We start from the raw sequence: 15,978 nt of genomic DNA, 5'->3' as shown, positions 1-15,978 counted from the left end.
GAAGCTCAATGAAATCACGTTTTCCAGGAGAGCCTCCTCGATCCAGAGCGTGTTTCTCAGACCGATGCCCAACTCTGACTGCTACTGCTGAGCCCGTTATACCGTGCCGCGCCCATGTGCATTTTCCCGCGCTCGCCTGCCATCCACCTTTTACCGCTCCCCTACAGACAGGGTATTCACCAAAGGTTTTACATTCCACATATCCTAATACATTGCCTACGTATGGATCAGACGCACAATTACAATTTTAAACATGTTACAATAGATTCAACATGGGTTACACTTCAATTCTGTTACAGCATTGCTTGAAATTTGACATAAATATTAATATTCACCTCGAAAGTTGCTTACAGTTTCTTTAACATAATGACACGAAAAGAAAAAGAAATGAAATCAAAACATTGCTTACACTAATTTATCGAAAATCAGAAGAAAAAATTATTATATGTACAGTTGTTGTTGTTACACATGTTCCTGTTTCCAGTAAATTTTACTAAGTACAAATTTTATGGGAACACTAAATTTTACATTTATACAGTGGTTCTGAATCTTTATGTGAATGTCAAAAAAAAAATTTATACCACTTACTTCCTTTCACTCACATTATATGGGTCTATACCTTTTAACATATCAAGAACATTTACTTGTCATTTACTTAAGTGCCTTTTGCACAGTCCAACCTCCCATCACAACATTATTAAAATAGCAAATTACTCATTTTTACAAAATTTCTCAAACAAAATAATTTCAAAATCTGGAACACAAACATTTAACTACAAAAGCAAATGCAAATATCTGTATACACTATAAGACAATTTATGGCTGCTTGCATTGAATGGCAGTCCATTTCCTTACTTACTAAAAAAACACACACAATAATATTTAGAAAATTGCTACACACATTTGCTGCCTATTATTCAGATTTGGGCAGTCCTTTCCACCTCATATTGTCACATCGCCTGAATCACACTTACAATTCTCCATTGACTATTTATCTGCCCTCATTGGTGTTTGGCAGTCCTTTATATTATGACTCATATATTGTCCACTTTGGTTTTCGGCATTTACCCTTTCCTTTTCAGTCCTTTTCTCCATACATTCTTACATTTATAGTGCATTTGGTAATCTGAAACTCACATAACTACATTAGCACACTGTCAATGGTATACATACATTTACAAAGATTTGTTACATTTGGAATAAAATAGTTTCAGCATAGGATACAGCACATTTACTGCAAATTGTTTTCTGAGTGTACTTATGTCACTCACTCCTAGGAACATACAGTTTCAGGTCCACAACATTTCTTACACCTAAAGGTCTTTTGGATTTTGAGTAGATCAGGTAGTAAGCATTATCGTGTGGAATGTTCTGTATTATATACGGCCCATTATAAATATATTTAAATTTGGAAATTTCATGGTTCAGTTCACTAGATTTTTCGTGAGTTTTTAAAAGAACATAATTCCCAATTTTAAATTTTGAAACTTTCAGATTTTTATCATGTCTTTTAGATCTAGATTCAGCTTTTTGCTTTGCCCTTTTTCTGACTAATTCTTTCTTTTGACTCAACCTCAAACTTGTACAAGGTGGAAACTCTAGTTTTTCTTCAATTAAACTTTTACTCCTGCTGCCTAACAAAATTTCTTCCGGTGGGATCCAGTAGTTTCATGATGTAATGTGTTCATGACATTCTCAAAATCCGATATAAATCTGCCCCAGACTCTAAATCATGCCCCTTCCTGTTTTTACCGCAACGCACCTTGGTCGACTGTCACATTGTCCCAAGATACATTCCTGACCTGTGAACCATTTATATCTGGCGGCTTTTTCGGTTTCTGGAGTTCAAAGTCTTTACTTACTTGAACTTGTTGCACAATAAACACTGAGTCGTCCGGTGGCTCTTTCTTTCTGTGTTCAGTCTCAGCATCTGGGTTTTGTTTTGAAACTCCGTCATCATTAGGTACAATATCGTAATTAACTGTATTTCTATTATTTCCACTATTACCGAAATATTCGTCGTCTGAACTATCGACAGAATTCGACCATTCTGGATCGCTTTCAGGTTCTAACATTAAAGCTTTTCTGAGACAGGCACTAAGTTCTTCCTTTGTATTTTGGTCAGGCTTTGATTTTAACTCAGTATCCTCTTTTGGCAAAACGGCCTCATCATCAGCTTTACTCACATCTACTGTTAATTCATATTTCGTGTAATCCTCATGGACTTCAATTACTTTTAGGTAATCACCTGTCCCTTCCCCATGGTGCCTTTCGGTAGCAGCTTGTACTGTTGGCGGATCATTAACAGAAGTTACTTCCTCGTCAATGCTAAGGATTTCATCCTCCAATTCCTGCCTATCTTTAACCTTCGTCCTATCGGCAGCACGCGTACTTTGCGCGGCGCTATTTACTCTCTCCTCTTCAAATTTGGGCCACGTCACCTTATCGACGTCCCTACTACCTCCTTTTTCACTAATTAACTTCCTTGCTTCATACTCCTTCTTAAAATCCTCCCACTCACATTGCTTTAGGCCCTTGTACAGATCGTCGATCTGCACACGCCAAATAGTTACTTCCGCTAATTCATTCTCGCCTTTTACTTTATTGCTAACACTGCTAACCGCACCTCTCTGTGTATTCACAGTTTCATCTATTATTTCCTTCGCCACGGAATTATCACTCGTAATATATTCATCAGCTCTTACGGCTATGTTCGTATCTAATGCTGCCGCATTGCTAGCAGCTTCTCTCTGAACAGCTGTTCTGCTAGGCTGGGCCGTTGCCCTCTGATGCTCCACTCGCCTGTTAACAAGTAGCGCACTGTACGGCGGAGATGACTCATTCTGGCTCGCACCTGACACTTGTTTCGCAACAACACGTTGCGTCGTTCCACGCCTGTCTCTAACCTGTCTCATAACATTACTGTCAGTTCGGTAACTTTTCTTAAACCGGGGCCGGTATATATTGTCCGCTTCCGTTTGGCCCGCAATGTTCACGGAAATCAGTTTCCCGCGTCGTTATTATTTTGCGCAGTGTACCCTCTACCGCGACCTGGATAACTTCCTCTTCCTCTGCCTCTACCTCTACCTCTCTGTATCATATTGACGCGAAACCCTTCGCCGTCATTTCTCTCGTCATTATTACGGTTATTTCGGTTACCAAAATTTTGAAAATTGGCACGACTTTCGCGCCAATGGTCTTCATCTTCGACCCTTTCGAGAAACGCTTGGAAGCTGCGATGATTGCTTCCCACGTATCTCTTTGAATCTTCTAGAAGCTTTTTCTATAACTCCCATATTATTTCAGAATCAGATCTTCTTCCTCTTAAATGCGTCAACTTCCGGTACCAATATTTGCAGAAATCTTTCAAAGAATTCCTGCCCCTGTTATCATGAAGCTTGGCCATGATAAACTCGCGCCATAAATGATCCTGTTTTTGTTCGGACCAATATTCTTCCGTAAACCTTTGTTTAAATTCTTCGAACATCATTCGTTCTGTATTCAAATTAATTCCCCAGCGCTTAGCGTCACCTGCTAAGGCGCTAATTACTACGTTTATGTTTTCCTGATCAGACAAGTGTTCAGGAAATATCCTTTCACAATTTTTGGTGAAATCTAATGGATGCCATCCGTTATGTTTCTTGGTGGGATCGAAGCGTTCCTCACCTTCTAACAGCTTCGTAATTGGTGTGCCATTACAGACAACACCAGGTCTATCTTTAATTTTACTCTCAAGATCGAAAATTTTGCCTTGAATTTTCGAAGTATTTTGTTCACATTTTTGTACACATCCGGTAACTTTCTCACCTAAATCTCTTTCAGTGTCTGAAACTGCCTTTTTCAACTGTGAGATTCCGTGTTGACATTCGTTTACGATCTCAGTTTTAAGACCGAAAACTTTTTCGTCTACTTTTGTTTCAACCAGAGGCTCTACTTTCTCTTGGATGTTGAGAATTTCAACATTGAACCTACTGTTAATGTTACTAATTTCCCCCTGCATAGTATCCATATTTTTGTTAATGGTGTCAATTTCCAATTTCATAGTATTTACCACAGAACTTAAATTACCCACTTTTTGTTCTACCTGTTCTATTTGTTTACTAATTTTAATTCCTTGATCTTCGACCTGTGCTTTAATTTGACCAACTTGTGTTTTAAGCTGCTCATCAACGTGTGTTTTAAGCTGCTCGTTCTGTGTTTTGAGCTGATTACTTTGTGTTTTGAGCTGCTCGGCAACGTGTGTTTTAAGCTGCTCGTTGTGTGTTTTGAGCTGATTACTTTGTGTTTTGAGCTGCTCGGCAACGTGTGTTTTAAGCTGACTAACCTGACTACCGACTTGTTTTTGAAGCTGATCATTCTGTCCTGCAATTTGTTTGGTTAATTCTTCAAATAAATCGTTCATGCTTAAAATTTTCACACTGTTTTGTTCTACGGAATCAGTGTGTTCCGATCCTACTTCAGAAGTTTCTTTCGGTTCTTTCTTTATGTGTGGTGAATCAAACATGTCAGTGGATTCATTCACATACCCACTATCATCTACAAAGTCACCCTCTACTTCCTGTTTTATCCCTTGCTGTGTTCGAGACGATCTCGACATTTCAATCTGTTCGTTAACGTGTTCATGATATTGTATGTACGCCAATTGTCTTCCGCTAGTGCCATCTGTTATCTGGCCGCGTGAACTCCTGCTACTGCCAGCCGCATTTTCCATTACGCTCGGCACATCTACTGTTTCTACATTCTTGTCCATACTGAACGCAAATTACACCACATTATCGTACTTGACGTTCACTGATATTTACTTTACTAACTATTATTGCAATTCGAGCCACTGAACATCCACTGTTCGGTATTCACTTTAATTTGTGACCGACAACAACTGGATGTCCTGTCACCGGGAATCCACTTGTAACGTCTACGCTCTGGCATACGTTAACTCTTTAAAGCCTGTACTATGGTAAGTTGACGGGCTTCACCTTATAAGAAAGGATTTTAGTAAATATGTTGACCGCGTGTACCTGAATGGAGGCACAATCAGACTTACACCCACTCAGTAACAACAATGATACGTCAAGCAAGTCTGAAGTGCAACTACGCGTTAGGACGGACAAGAAACATACACAGCAGATGCTAATAAACTGTTAATAATACGGTCGCCAGCCTAATTAGGCATTAAGTGAGTTTTTTCCTTGTACAAGTGGATGTACGTACAAGCATAACAACACGCAGTAATACTGCATTATATGGTAAATTTTAGAACCAGAAAAATCTACTGAACTAATATTTTCCCTTTCTGTACTAATTTGGACAAGCTATAAATACACAACATTACACTATAATGATTACTACAAACTGCGTTTTGTCTATTAATCCGACTGAAATCGGGCATAGGTTACCCTAGAAATAGCACTTTTGAAACACACATACAATGTCAATTTTAATAAGGGTAAAACACTGATAAATTTAGGTTTTATATTGACTTTAACTTTGCTGGTCAAATCAGTTCAGTACACTTCAGAATTTAAATGAATATAAAAGAAAAGAGTGGAGGGGGGACCCTGAAACTGTTATGATCACTGTGTTGAAACTATTAGCTATTGGAAGCATTAAGCACTCAAGATTTACAATATATGAGTTACTACTCTTTTTGTCTTATTACTTCCTCATTTAACTACCATTATTTTTGTCTCAAATTAATTAAACTTCATTACTAAACCAATTCCAAAAATTTATCTTCCAACTTTGTCAGACCTTTGTTCTTTGCTTATATTTTCATTAACAATAAAGCTCCTTAAACATCTTTCTAGCATAGATACGTCTGCAGGTAATTCTTATTAACATAAACTTTAAATCTTCATTTCGGGACACTCGGATTGCACAACATGTGGAAAGGACCCTGTCTAGGTTAGTGACGAGGATAATTAATTGATAGGGCAATTCTGGTAAAAGTTAAGTTGTTATTGAACAGTCAGGAACAAAATTAACACTGGTCCACACGAATACAATTCTAAAGATTCAACCTGTTCGTGTCGATGCGGCGGTTGGCGGGCGGCGAGATGACGAGGCGCACAGCACACACACAATCACAGCTATGGCTTTTGGTGTATCGGCACTTTGCTTCTTCTTAGCGTCGCAATCCTTTTCAATTTAGTGCCTATAGAATACAGCCATGCTGTATAGTCGTCGGAAACGGCACATCCGAGGCTCAATGAAATCACGTTTTCCAGGAGAGCCTCCTCGATCCAGAGCGTGTTTCTCAGACCGATGGCCAACTCCGACTGCTACTGCTGAGCCCGTTATACCGTGCCGCGCCCGTGTGCATTTTCCCGCGCTAGCCTGCCATCCACCTTTTACCGCTCCCCTACAGACAGGGTATTCACCAAAGGTTTTACATTCCACATATCCTAATACATTGCCTACGTATGGACCAGACGCACAATTACAATTTTAAACATGTTACAATAGATTCAACATGGGTTACACTTCAATTCTGTTACAGCATTGCTTGAAATTTGACATAAATATTAATATTCACCTCGAAAGTTGCTTACAGTTTCTTTAACATAATGACACGAAAAGAAAAAGAAATGAAATCAAAACATTGCTTACACTAATTTATCGAAAATCAGAAGAAAAAATTATTATATGTACAGTTGTTGTTGTTACACACTCTTTTGTGGGGATTATTGAAAGTCAGACTGCGTTGCGCTAAAAATATTGTCAGTTTAGTGATGATCAGAATAAGTAAAGAGAGAAATGTCTGAGTACGTTCAGTTTTGCTCAGCCGTTTGAAAATCAAATAAGGTAAGAGGTTTTCCAACACTGTCATTTTAAAAATTTTCGAAGGTGACGTTTCAGTTTATGATTCACTACGTCAAACGACTGACTCCGAATGAGAAGTTAAGCTATTACTATGCTGTAGACTCTTTCTCACCACATGACTGTGCTGATGTAATGCATATTTTGAGAAAATTTCAGAATGATAGTGGTTTTCAAAACTAAAGTCGAAGGAAACGATACAAATTCTGACTTTTATCTTATCCCAGAGTGGATAGTAGCAATTTCGATACAACAACTTAAGATTATCTGTATCAGATAACCGATAAACAGTATACATATAAAGGAGGCGCGACGAGCTGGTCCAGAGTCAGCCAGTCAGAGATGAAGACTGCCCTGCTGCTGTGTCTAGTGACCGCTGCCTGCAGCGCCGCCCCCTCCACGAGGCATCGCTGGCTGAGGCCTGCCTACCAGGGCCGCATAGTGGGAGGCGATCTCGTGGACATCTCGCAGTTCCCGTGGCAGATCTCCCTGGAGAGCCTGGGTTATCACTACTGCGGTGGCTCTATCATCAGTGCCACGTGGGTGCTGACTGCCGCACACTGTTTCGATATTGATGATTTAACCACTTACTTAGCACGAGCAGGAACCACTGTAAGAGAGACTGGTGGCTCTACCTTCCAACTCGCTTCCAACGTGGTTCACAGTGAATTTAGCTGGGTTACAGGGGAGTACGACATCGCTGTCTTCAGCATCTCTGGATCATTCTCATTCGGTAACAATATTCAGGTAATGACGACAAAGATACTGAAGCTTACGAAAAATGTTTATTCATAGATACAATCACCAAATAGTTCTGAACATCAGATGATGAAATTTTGTATCTGCGTGTACAACATTGTTGAGGTAATCGTTCTGAAACTCTGAAGAGCGTCGTACTACGGTAGAAACCGGTCCCCATGGTGTAACTACTCGTATTTAGCGGCTGTTGCTGTGAATAATAATTTTCGAAAATTTTACGATAATGGTGGTCTTGATTACTTCACTATTCGGTGCTTCGCAAAATAACTATGATTTATTTAAGCAAATTGATACCAAATTAGTGATGCTAATGTTCCTTACCTTCCACATTTGCCTTTTATTTCAGGATCTTTAGAACAAATCATTGTCGACAGTGTATGACTCTTCTTCCATATGAGGAACTTTGAATAGTCAAATGTTTTGTTTTATTTATTTTCAGTCTTAGCATGTCAAATTTCTTCACGTTTGTAGTAACATATGTGCAAGGTAATACATTTTAGTCCCAAAAGTTTTTAGTGTAGGTTATTCCCTTCTCTCCCATTTAGTACTAGCAAACTGTTACTGACAAACTGTCGTTAATGAAATGTGGACGTAGCGCTCCCACCTCCTTTTTTTGTTGTGGGATTCATTAAACTGTATTGGTATTAATAGCTAGCAAAGCTCACATATTTTGCCTTAAATTGACACTGCTGTTAAATATTATCTCCAATATCGTTTCTTCCTCGACATCGCTCGTTAATCTTTCTAATAATGCCTCCTTACTTCTGTGCCTTATTAGCAGTATGCTGCTACCTCGCGCTACTTGTAGATGTTTATTGATTATAGCTAGCAGTGAACATGGCTCACTGAACATTAATACAGCTATTACCCTTGAATTACACGCGAATATATTAATCGAATGTACGTAAAATGGTGTGGTACATCTTTCGTTAGCTGAAATGTTCCAACTAATTGTGCTATGAATTCTCTGTCAGGCGAGTTCCTAGAGAATATCTCGTCTGGAGTACAACAACAATGCCAGTCGTCCTCCTAGCACTAGATCGTATCTAGGTCATTTATTACCTCTAGGAATCCAGCAAGGAACATCTTTTCTACATATTCCAGTCATTTACCTAGCTACATGTACCGCCTGTTTCCATTTTACTTTCATTGTGGTCATAATTACGTCTCCTCTTGCAGTCTGATTAGTGATCAATTTGTTCTTTTTCCTGTCTCTTAGCTACATCCGCAATGAATAACTCTACTTGTCTCCGAGAAATCCTCACCTTTGAATAGATTCGTCATTAGAAGTTCAAATCTCACCCCATTAATCAAAACTTGAAAAACACAATATTTATATGCTTTCCTATATAGACACAACGGAAGCTTGGTTTCGAAAACTTCTATTATTATGTCATCTTTTTACTTTTCTGTTTATTACTTTTGCTGTACAGTCAGTCACTGTCTTCCAGCTCCCCTGAATACAAAACACAACAACTGCTTTCTATAACTCTACTACTACTTTGTAGAATTTTCACTTCGATGTATTTACCGCACATTAATTGTTATAGGAGTTGTTATCAGGTCTTGTTACAAATTTTATATACTGCATTTTTAGTTGAATTTTATCTGCACGAAAGGTGAGCCGTACAATTTCACATGCTAAATGAAGGCATTCTTATTTCGTTTTCACCTGTTTAAGGATTTGATAACTATCCCTATGGCCACTGAGAAAAGTTTTCTTGATATAGAGTCTTCTGCTTCAAGCCATAAGAGTATGGAGGTACTTAGGATGGTGCAAGGGGAAAAGGTCAACGTATTGGAAGATTCTGAGTGGGCTACTCTGTGTGTCAGCTCAGCAAATCGTGAAATTATGGCAGTGACTATGTCACCGGCAGAGCATCTTCGAAATGTACATGTACATAGAGTTCTTGGCACCTAGAAATCAGTAATATCAGTGGTAAACGACAATAGTAGGTACAGGACATTGGTACAATGAAGGTCAAAGAGGCAGAAGCTAATGCATCAGCTAATGTGATGCATGATCAGGTAATTGTACATATGTGGCCCAAGGAGGTGGAGTCCCTCAGTTAAAGGTGGATGTAAACTGCAGTTTTAAAGCAATGGTTCTGACACATAGATTGTATTAGGGCTATGTAAAACTCAGTTCTAAGCAGTGATTTCAGGAGAGTGAAAGTACCAGTAGATTCATAATAAGAGAACACTTTCTTGATGTTACTTGGTAGCTACTCGAGAGTAACTCACTGCCTTCTGCTGCCTGCCTATCGATTTCTTTTGACTTGTTTCTATGGCTTGCCGCTTTTTTCTTGCAGATCTGTTCAACTTTGTCGAAGTTCATACTTCGCTGACTGAAAATAAACTCGATGAAGGATACACTTTATTGTACTCTTCATATTCATAGTTTCCAGCAACCGACCTCATAAAGGCAGAACATTTCAGCCTCTGAGATGTCATCCCGTCTCTGGCAGGTGCGCTCCCACTTTCCATCTACATTTTACGACCATAATTTTCAGCACGCTACATAGTAACGACAGAAATGTTTACTTGACAAATTTTATATATCGAATCTGACAAGAATGAAGACACCCTACTAACATACACATCTTTCCTGCAATGCTACCGTTCCTTAACAATTTTTCGCATGATTATTAAGCAACTTGTGGCACCAATTCTGATTAGAGATGGGGAATCCACTCCTGAACTGATTTCTTTTTTATAAGGAGTGAGCTATAGGTGACTCGGAAAGAAAAGAGCAGTAGCTGCTATGATCCTAAATGTCTCTCTGGCGACATTAGTGAGCAAGACGAAGATTCTGCGGCAGGCTGCAGCAAAAGCGTTCCACACCGCATGGTGAGGGAAACTTTTCGCAAGCTGTAGAAAAATACGCTATAGACCATGTGCGTATATGGATTTGCGTGTCTTGCTGATGTGTGCAGCTTTTCTCGCCCGCCGGCCGAGGTGGCCTAGCGCTTCTAGGCGCTACAGTCTGGAACCGCGCGACCGCTACGGTCGCAGGTTCGAATCCTGCCTCGGGCATGGATGTGTGTGATGTCATTAGGTTAGTTAGGTTTAAGTAGTTCTAAGTTCTAGGGGCTGATGACCTCAGAAGTTAAGTCCCATAGTGCTCAGAGCCATTTTTCTCGCCCGTGAGAATAATAGAAAAGAAGGGAAGACTAATTCTTCACAATGCTGCATTAAAGCAGAAAACACTTTGCCAGGTGGTGCAGAGGAAGCCGAGGCGAACAATTAGATATACGACACTTGTGGTCTGTCAGGTCGAGAAACTACCTCAAATTCGGCTAAAGCTCTACAGAAACTAGAGCACGTGCTCATTTTGCGAGGCTTTATACTAGTATATTGTCTCGCTGTCCTCATGCAAACTATTAGTCCCAGAGAAAAAAATTAATACGAATTTTTGCAGGAAATCTGCTCATTCAAACTTTTGACTTCAGTTCTTCTCTGACATCAGCTTTCATGCTCCTGTCAGATGGTGTGTACCCAGCTACACATTTTATGAACAGTATCTTCAGTGCTTGTATTCATTGCTCATTGCCTTTTCTAACAGGTAATGACATCGTTTCACAGATCATAGGGAGAGTTTTCTTTCTTAGTTTAGTTTTGAGGGTTATGTAGATTATTCAGTTAATTTAGTTAAATAATTATAATTTTTGTATGTCCTTTTCTATGACGAGTGAGGTAGTATTTCTTGGAATGAGTTTCTGGCAGAGCAGTTCTAGGCGCTTCAGTCTGGAACCGCGCGACCGCTACGATCGCAGGTTAGAATCCTGCCTCGGGCATGGATGTGTGTGATGTCCTTAGGTTAGTTAGGTTTAAGTAGTTGTAAGTTCTAGGGGACTGATGACCGTAGAAGTTAAGTCCCATAGTGCTCAGAGCCATTTTTTTAATGAGTTTCGTCTTTCTATTTCTTGATCATATATTATTGTTTTGCTGGGAATTTGTTCGTGGCTCCTGAAAGCCATAACTTTTGTTTTCTTTGAAGATAAAAACAGATTACTTAATGTAGCTTTCGTGCGTAAAATATGAGCAGGTGTTTGGACTGTGTTCTCAGCTCCAAGGAAGTCACACACCGTGATATGTGTCGATTGTTGAGCTAGACAGGCATTTATGTGACGGATATTTACCTAGAAACAGCGATCCCTTAAACGGAAGGAAAATCAGAAAATTGCTGTACCAAATGGTATAACAATTGGCTCTAAAATATATTGTATTTCATTTATGTCAGTGTTCTGTGACCTTGTATTTTAAAATGAAGGATAAATATGCACCGAGAAAATAAATCGGGTCATTTCGAGTAAAGTAGGCCAAATTTTATTTAAAAATCATTACATTAATTAATTTTTCTTTCTCAGGTACAGGTATACTTATCGTAAACGATGACTGTAGACACTTAAGGTTAATTACAGCTATGTTATAATTCTTACACTGCATTTTGTTTCCAATAAAAGGATGAAAGCGTAACAAGAATCAGTCTTATTTTTAAGAATTTGCTTAAAATTTTGTTGTAATACTTTTAATTTTTACACCAGACGAAACATAGAACTTTCCAATCTTAAAACATAGCTTATTGCTCTTCGTTCTATGTTCTTTCAAAACAGTACCAAATCAGCTAAAAATAGAGGTATAGTGATCTACATTAAAGGAAAAAGGTGCTTTCCTTTTATTTATTTTGTGAGTGAATGATGAGTGATGACTCATGAAAACGAGTTAGGCCATTAGAATGAAGGAGCAGTTCTGATCTGATCCATGAAAGGAAAGGGTTCGCCCATGCCTAGTTCTGATTACTACGCAGTAGCCTACGTAATTTGTTAGTGCTTATCGTATGTACCGATACGTTGTCTCTACAATGACGGTGGAACTGTCCACAGACGATCAGCCTCGGCACGACAGAACCTGCAGTTGGCACATCTGTCACGATTAGTGGATGGGGCCGCGTAGGCCTGGCAGAGCCTGGTTCTACGCAGCTGCGGGCTGTCAGCTCTGTGGTAGTGGACAGAACCACGTGCGGCGCCTCGTGGGGTGACGTCACGGAGAACATGCTGTGCACGGGCGGAGACGGCAATGGCGCGTGCCAGGGCGACAGCGGCGGTGCGCTGGCCGTGGGAACCACGCAGTACGGCGTCTTCTCGCGCACGTTCTGCTCCAACAACGGCGTCCCTGACGTGTACACCAACGTCGCTGCACTGCGGTCCTGGATTACCAGCAACACAGGCGTCTAGCCTGCTACCTCCACTGCACGCCAGTGTAAAAGAACACTAGTTAAAATCGTAAACACGAAATAACGTTTGTTCCAAATGGTGCAAGGAAGCACGAATGTGTAGAGTTCAACGCTCTGTTGACAATAAATTGAGAGATGTATATTGATAAAATGTAATCAATGTGAAGTTTCTGATCCAACGACCATTTTTCATCCTACTTACGAATATGTGCATAAGGGGGGTAGGACGTCAAACCGGCCGACTTGGAGCAGGAGAGGCACCACAGGACATTTTAATTTCCACTGTCTGTACTTTTACAAATAAATTCATAAAACTTTGTGAGCACGACCAGGAAGGATTCAGAATTCACACTGATAGCAGTGGAAATTCGAAAACATAACAAAATAAAATTTTTACATGTGAAATTTCATCAATTTTTTTCACTTACTAATGGCAGTATTTGTTGCTATAGGTACACTTTTCTTCATAAGTAAGAGAGACTCTTCGATGAATTTTCCACAGCATACAAACCATACATAAAAGTGTCTGAAACTCTGGAATTTTCCAAATCTATTAAAAACTGTGGTAAAAATTGGGGTAATTAAGTATAAAATTTGTGTTTTTTCTAAACATGAAGTTTAAATTCTAGAGTTTCATACACCTGTGAGTATGGTATGTATGCTGTGCAAAATTCATCGAAGAATCTCTCTAACTTATGAAGAAAAGTGTACCTATAGCAACAAATGCAGCCATTAGTAAGTGAAAAAATGATGAAATTTCGTACGTAAAAAAAATGTATTTTGTTACTTTTCGAACTTCCACTGCAATGAGTGTGAATCCTGAATCCTTCCTGGTGATGCTGACAATGTTTTATGAATTTATTTGTAAAAGTATAGACATTGAAAATTAAAATGTCCTATGATGCCTCTCCTGCTCCAAGTCGGCCCGTTTGACGTCCTACCCCCCATAAAACAAATCAAAAATTATGATGTCACTAAATAGTCCTAGCTTTCGAAAAAAATATGCTTTTATGTATTCCCCTTATCGCACAAATACACACTCGAGCAACCACGCGCGCTGTATCTTCTCTAGTGATAATAAAATACCTCTATATACAAATGGGACAGAAAGTTAATCACCCGTTGCAGATATCATTCCAATACCCTTTAACATCATATCTAGGCTTGAGGATGGCCTCAGTTCCCTAGGAAGTGAGTTTAGGAATTTCTTCAGGTACCCCAAACCAGTCTGAAGTCATCCATTGTGGATCAAATCCCGTATAACTGTCAAACTATGGCAATGTTGATCGCTAGTCTTCACTCGTTGTTCCAGTAGTCCGTGACATGAGGTTTGGGGTTAACATTTCGGGATTTAACGGCCTGGGAAACGTGCTATGGAGCGCCTGAATGCTCATCAGATCAGGAACGTTTACGGGCAGCCACGTGAACAAGATTTTAGTTATCTTTGAAGAGCCGCGCGGGATTAGCCGAGCGGTCTAGGGCGCTGCAGTCATGGACTGTGCGGCTGGTCCCGGCGGAGGTTCGAGTCCTCCCTCGGGCATGGGTGTGTGTGTTTGCCTTTAGGATAATTTAGGTTACGTAGTGTGTAAGCTTAGGGACTGATGACCTTAGATTTCACACCCATTTTTTTTTTTTCATCTTTGAAGAAGGAGATGTAAACAGTACACTCATCAGAACATGTAGATGAAAATACAACACCTGGATACCAACTGTGTGACTGTTCTTAGCAGACAGATTACAGCGCGCCATCCTCTACGAAGAGAAATCTTCAGATGTAAAAGTAACTTTTGGCGTTCCCCAAGAAAGTGTTGTAGCGCCATTACTCTTCACAATTTACAGTCATGGAAAGAAGTATTGTTCATGTAGAGTAACGTTATTTATTATACGAAAGATCACAACCAGAGATGTTATTTGGTAAACTGATTGTATGTGATTTCCTTTCTGATCTGTACATAAAAGTATTAACTAAATTAGCCTACTGCAAAAAGTAAATAATAATTCTGTACCAGACAGGCTTCACACAGGAGGGAAGAAGTATTCGCACACTACTAGAAATGTAAACATAGAAACGACTAACGAACCGCTTGCAGCGAGGAACACCTTCGGTGGCCAGCGTCACCTCGTGCACGTTGCTTCTGACACATGGTGAACGCCGTGCAACAGCAAAATGGTCCGCAAAGGGAAAGAAGAAACTATATAGGAAAGGCACATAGTTATCCATCAATATGAAAAAGGGAAAATCATTTTCAGAAATAGGTGATGTATTTGAAAGAAGCTGGGCAACTGTGCAGTCCATAAAGTCGTGATACAGAGACAGAAATGCTCTCATTAATTGCGTAAGAAGAGGTCGACAACTGAAGCTAATGCAAAGAGAACGAAACATGTTGGTAATGATAGTGAAAAAAGATCCTAAATTGACAGCTTCTGCACGTATTAATGATCAGTTCCGGAGGGAAATCACACCAAGACCTCTTCGATATATTTAAGTACTGCAGCTTATGGCGCTAGGGTACCAGGAAAAAAAACCAAGAAGAACAAGAAATTAAGACTTGAATTTGCTCGACAGCATATAACCAAGAACTATTGTTAAGCAGTGCTACTGGGTGCAGTGATAGTGTAAGTCATTGCCTGTAGAAACGTTGGAGTGTCCGCCTCGGTACTCCAACGAATCGAGAAACTTCATTCCCACTGCAGTCGTGATAGTTTCACTTTGCATTTCTGTTACGTCCAGGGCATGATGCCAGCGAGAAACGAACATGAGATGTCGTTGTGGCATGACCAAACATAAGGTGAAAAAAGCAATTGTCAGTTGCAACGAATGCATGAGAACTGTGTCTGTTAAGAGCGAGATCAGGAAATGTTGTCTACTAGATGTAAAAGAAAACCTAGACAACAAACTGACAGCTTCTAAAGTTGGTGGTTGAAGCTGCCTTGTAAAAACTTGTAAATATTTTACATTGCTGTCCATGTATGCTGAGTTCTGTTGCCGACTGGTCTAGGGTAAGAGACCTGGTGTCTGGGACTTTCACAGAGGGGAGGAAATATAGCGCGGCCGCTATATTTTGTGCGCTACCGCAGAAACCGGCTGTTCAGTCACAACGGTTGGAGACAGCAGACGATCGCTAAAAATTCGACATGCCAGTAGCAGCATTGGGGCTGTTTTT

The 15,978-nt window shown here is 39.8% G+C and overlaps 1 protein-coding gene across 1 annotated transcript; it reads left to right on the top strand.

Annotated features, from left to right (window-relative positions):
- Positions 1–7,156: 7,156 nt before the first annotated feature.
- Positions 7,157–12,970, top strand: LOC126251718 (trypsin delta-like). The gene is made up of 2 exons (XM_049952313.1): positions 7,157–7,566; positions 12,465–12,970. Exons 1-2 carry the CDS (start codon positions 7,162–7,164, stop codon positions 12,813–12,815), a joined length of 756 nt encoding a protein of 251 aa, XP_049808270.1. The 5' UTR covers positions 7,157–7,161; the 3' UTR covers positions 12,816–12,970.
- The last annotated feature ends 3,008 nt before the right edge of the window (positions 12,971–15,978 follow it).

This window comes from Schistocerca nitens, chromosome 4 (genome assembly GCF_023898315.1).
Source record: "Schistocerca nitens isolate TAMUIC-IGC-003100 chromosome 4, iqSchNite1.1, whole genome shotgun sequence".
NCBI classification, from domain to species: domain Eukaryota; kingdom Metazoa; phylum Arthropoda; class Insecta; order Orthoptera; family Acrididae; genus Schistocerca; species Schistocerca nitens.
The sequence above is the reverse complement of the archived record's forward strand: the minus strand, read 5'-3'. Positions and strand labels throughout refer to the sequence as shown.

Bases quoted from the DNA above. Each gene is read 5' to 3' on its own strand.
- LOC126251718 (XM_049952313.1), top strand. From the start codon at position 7,162: ATGAAGACTGCCCTGCTGCTGTGTCTAGTGACCGCTGCCTGCAGCGCC. The intron at 7,567-12,464 runs GTAATGACGACA...AACTGTCCACAG, and splicing joins CATTCGGTAACAATATTCAG to ACGATCAGCCTCGGCACGAC.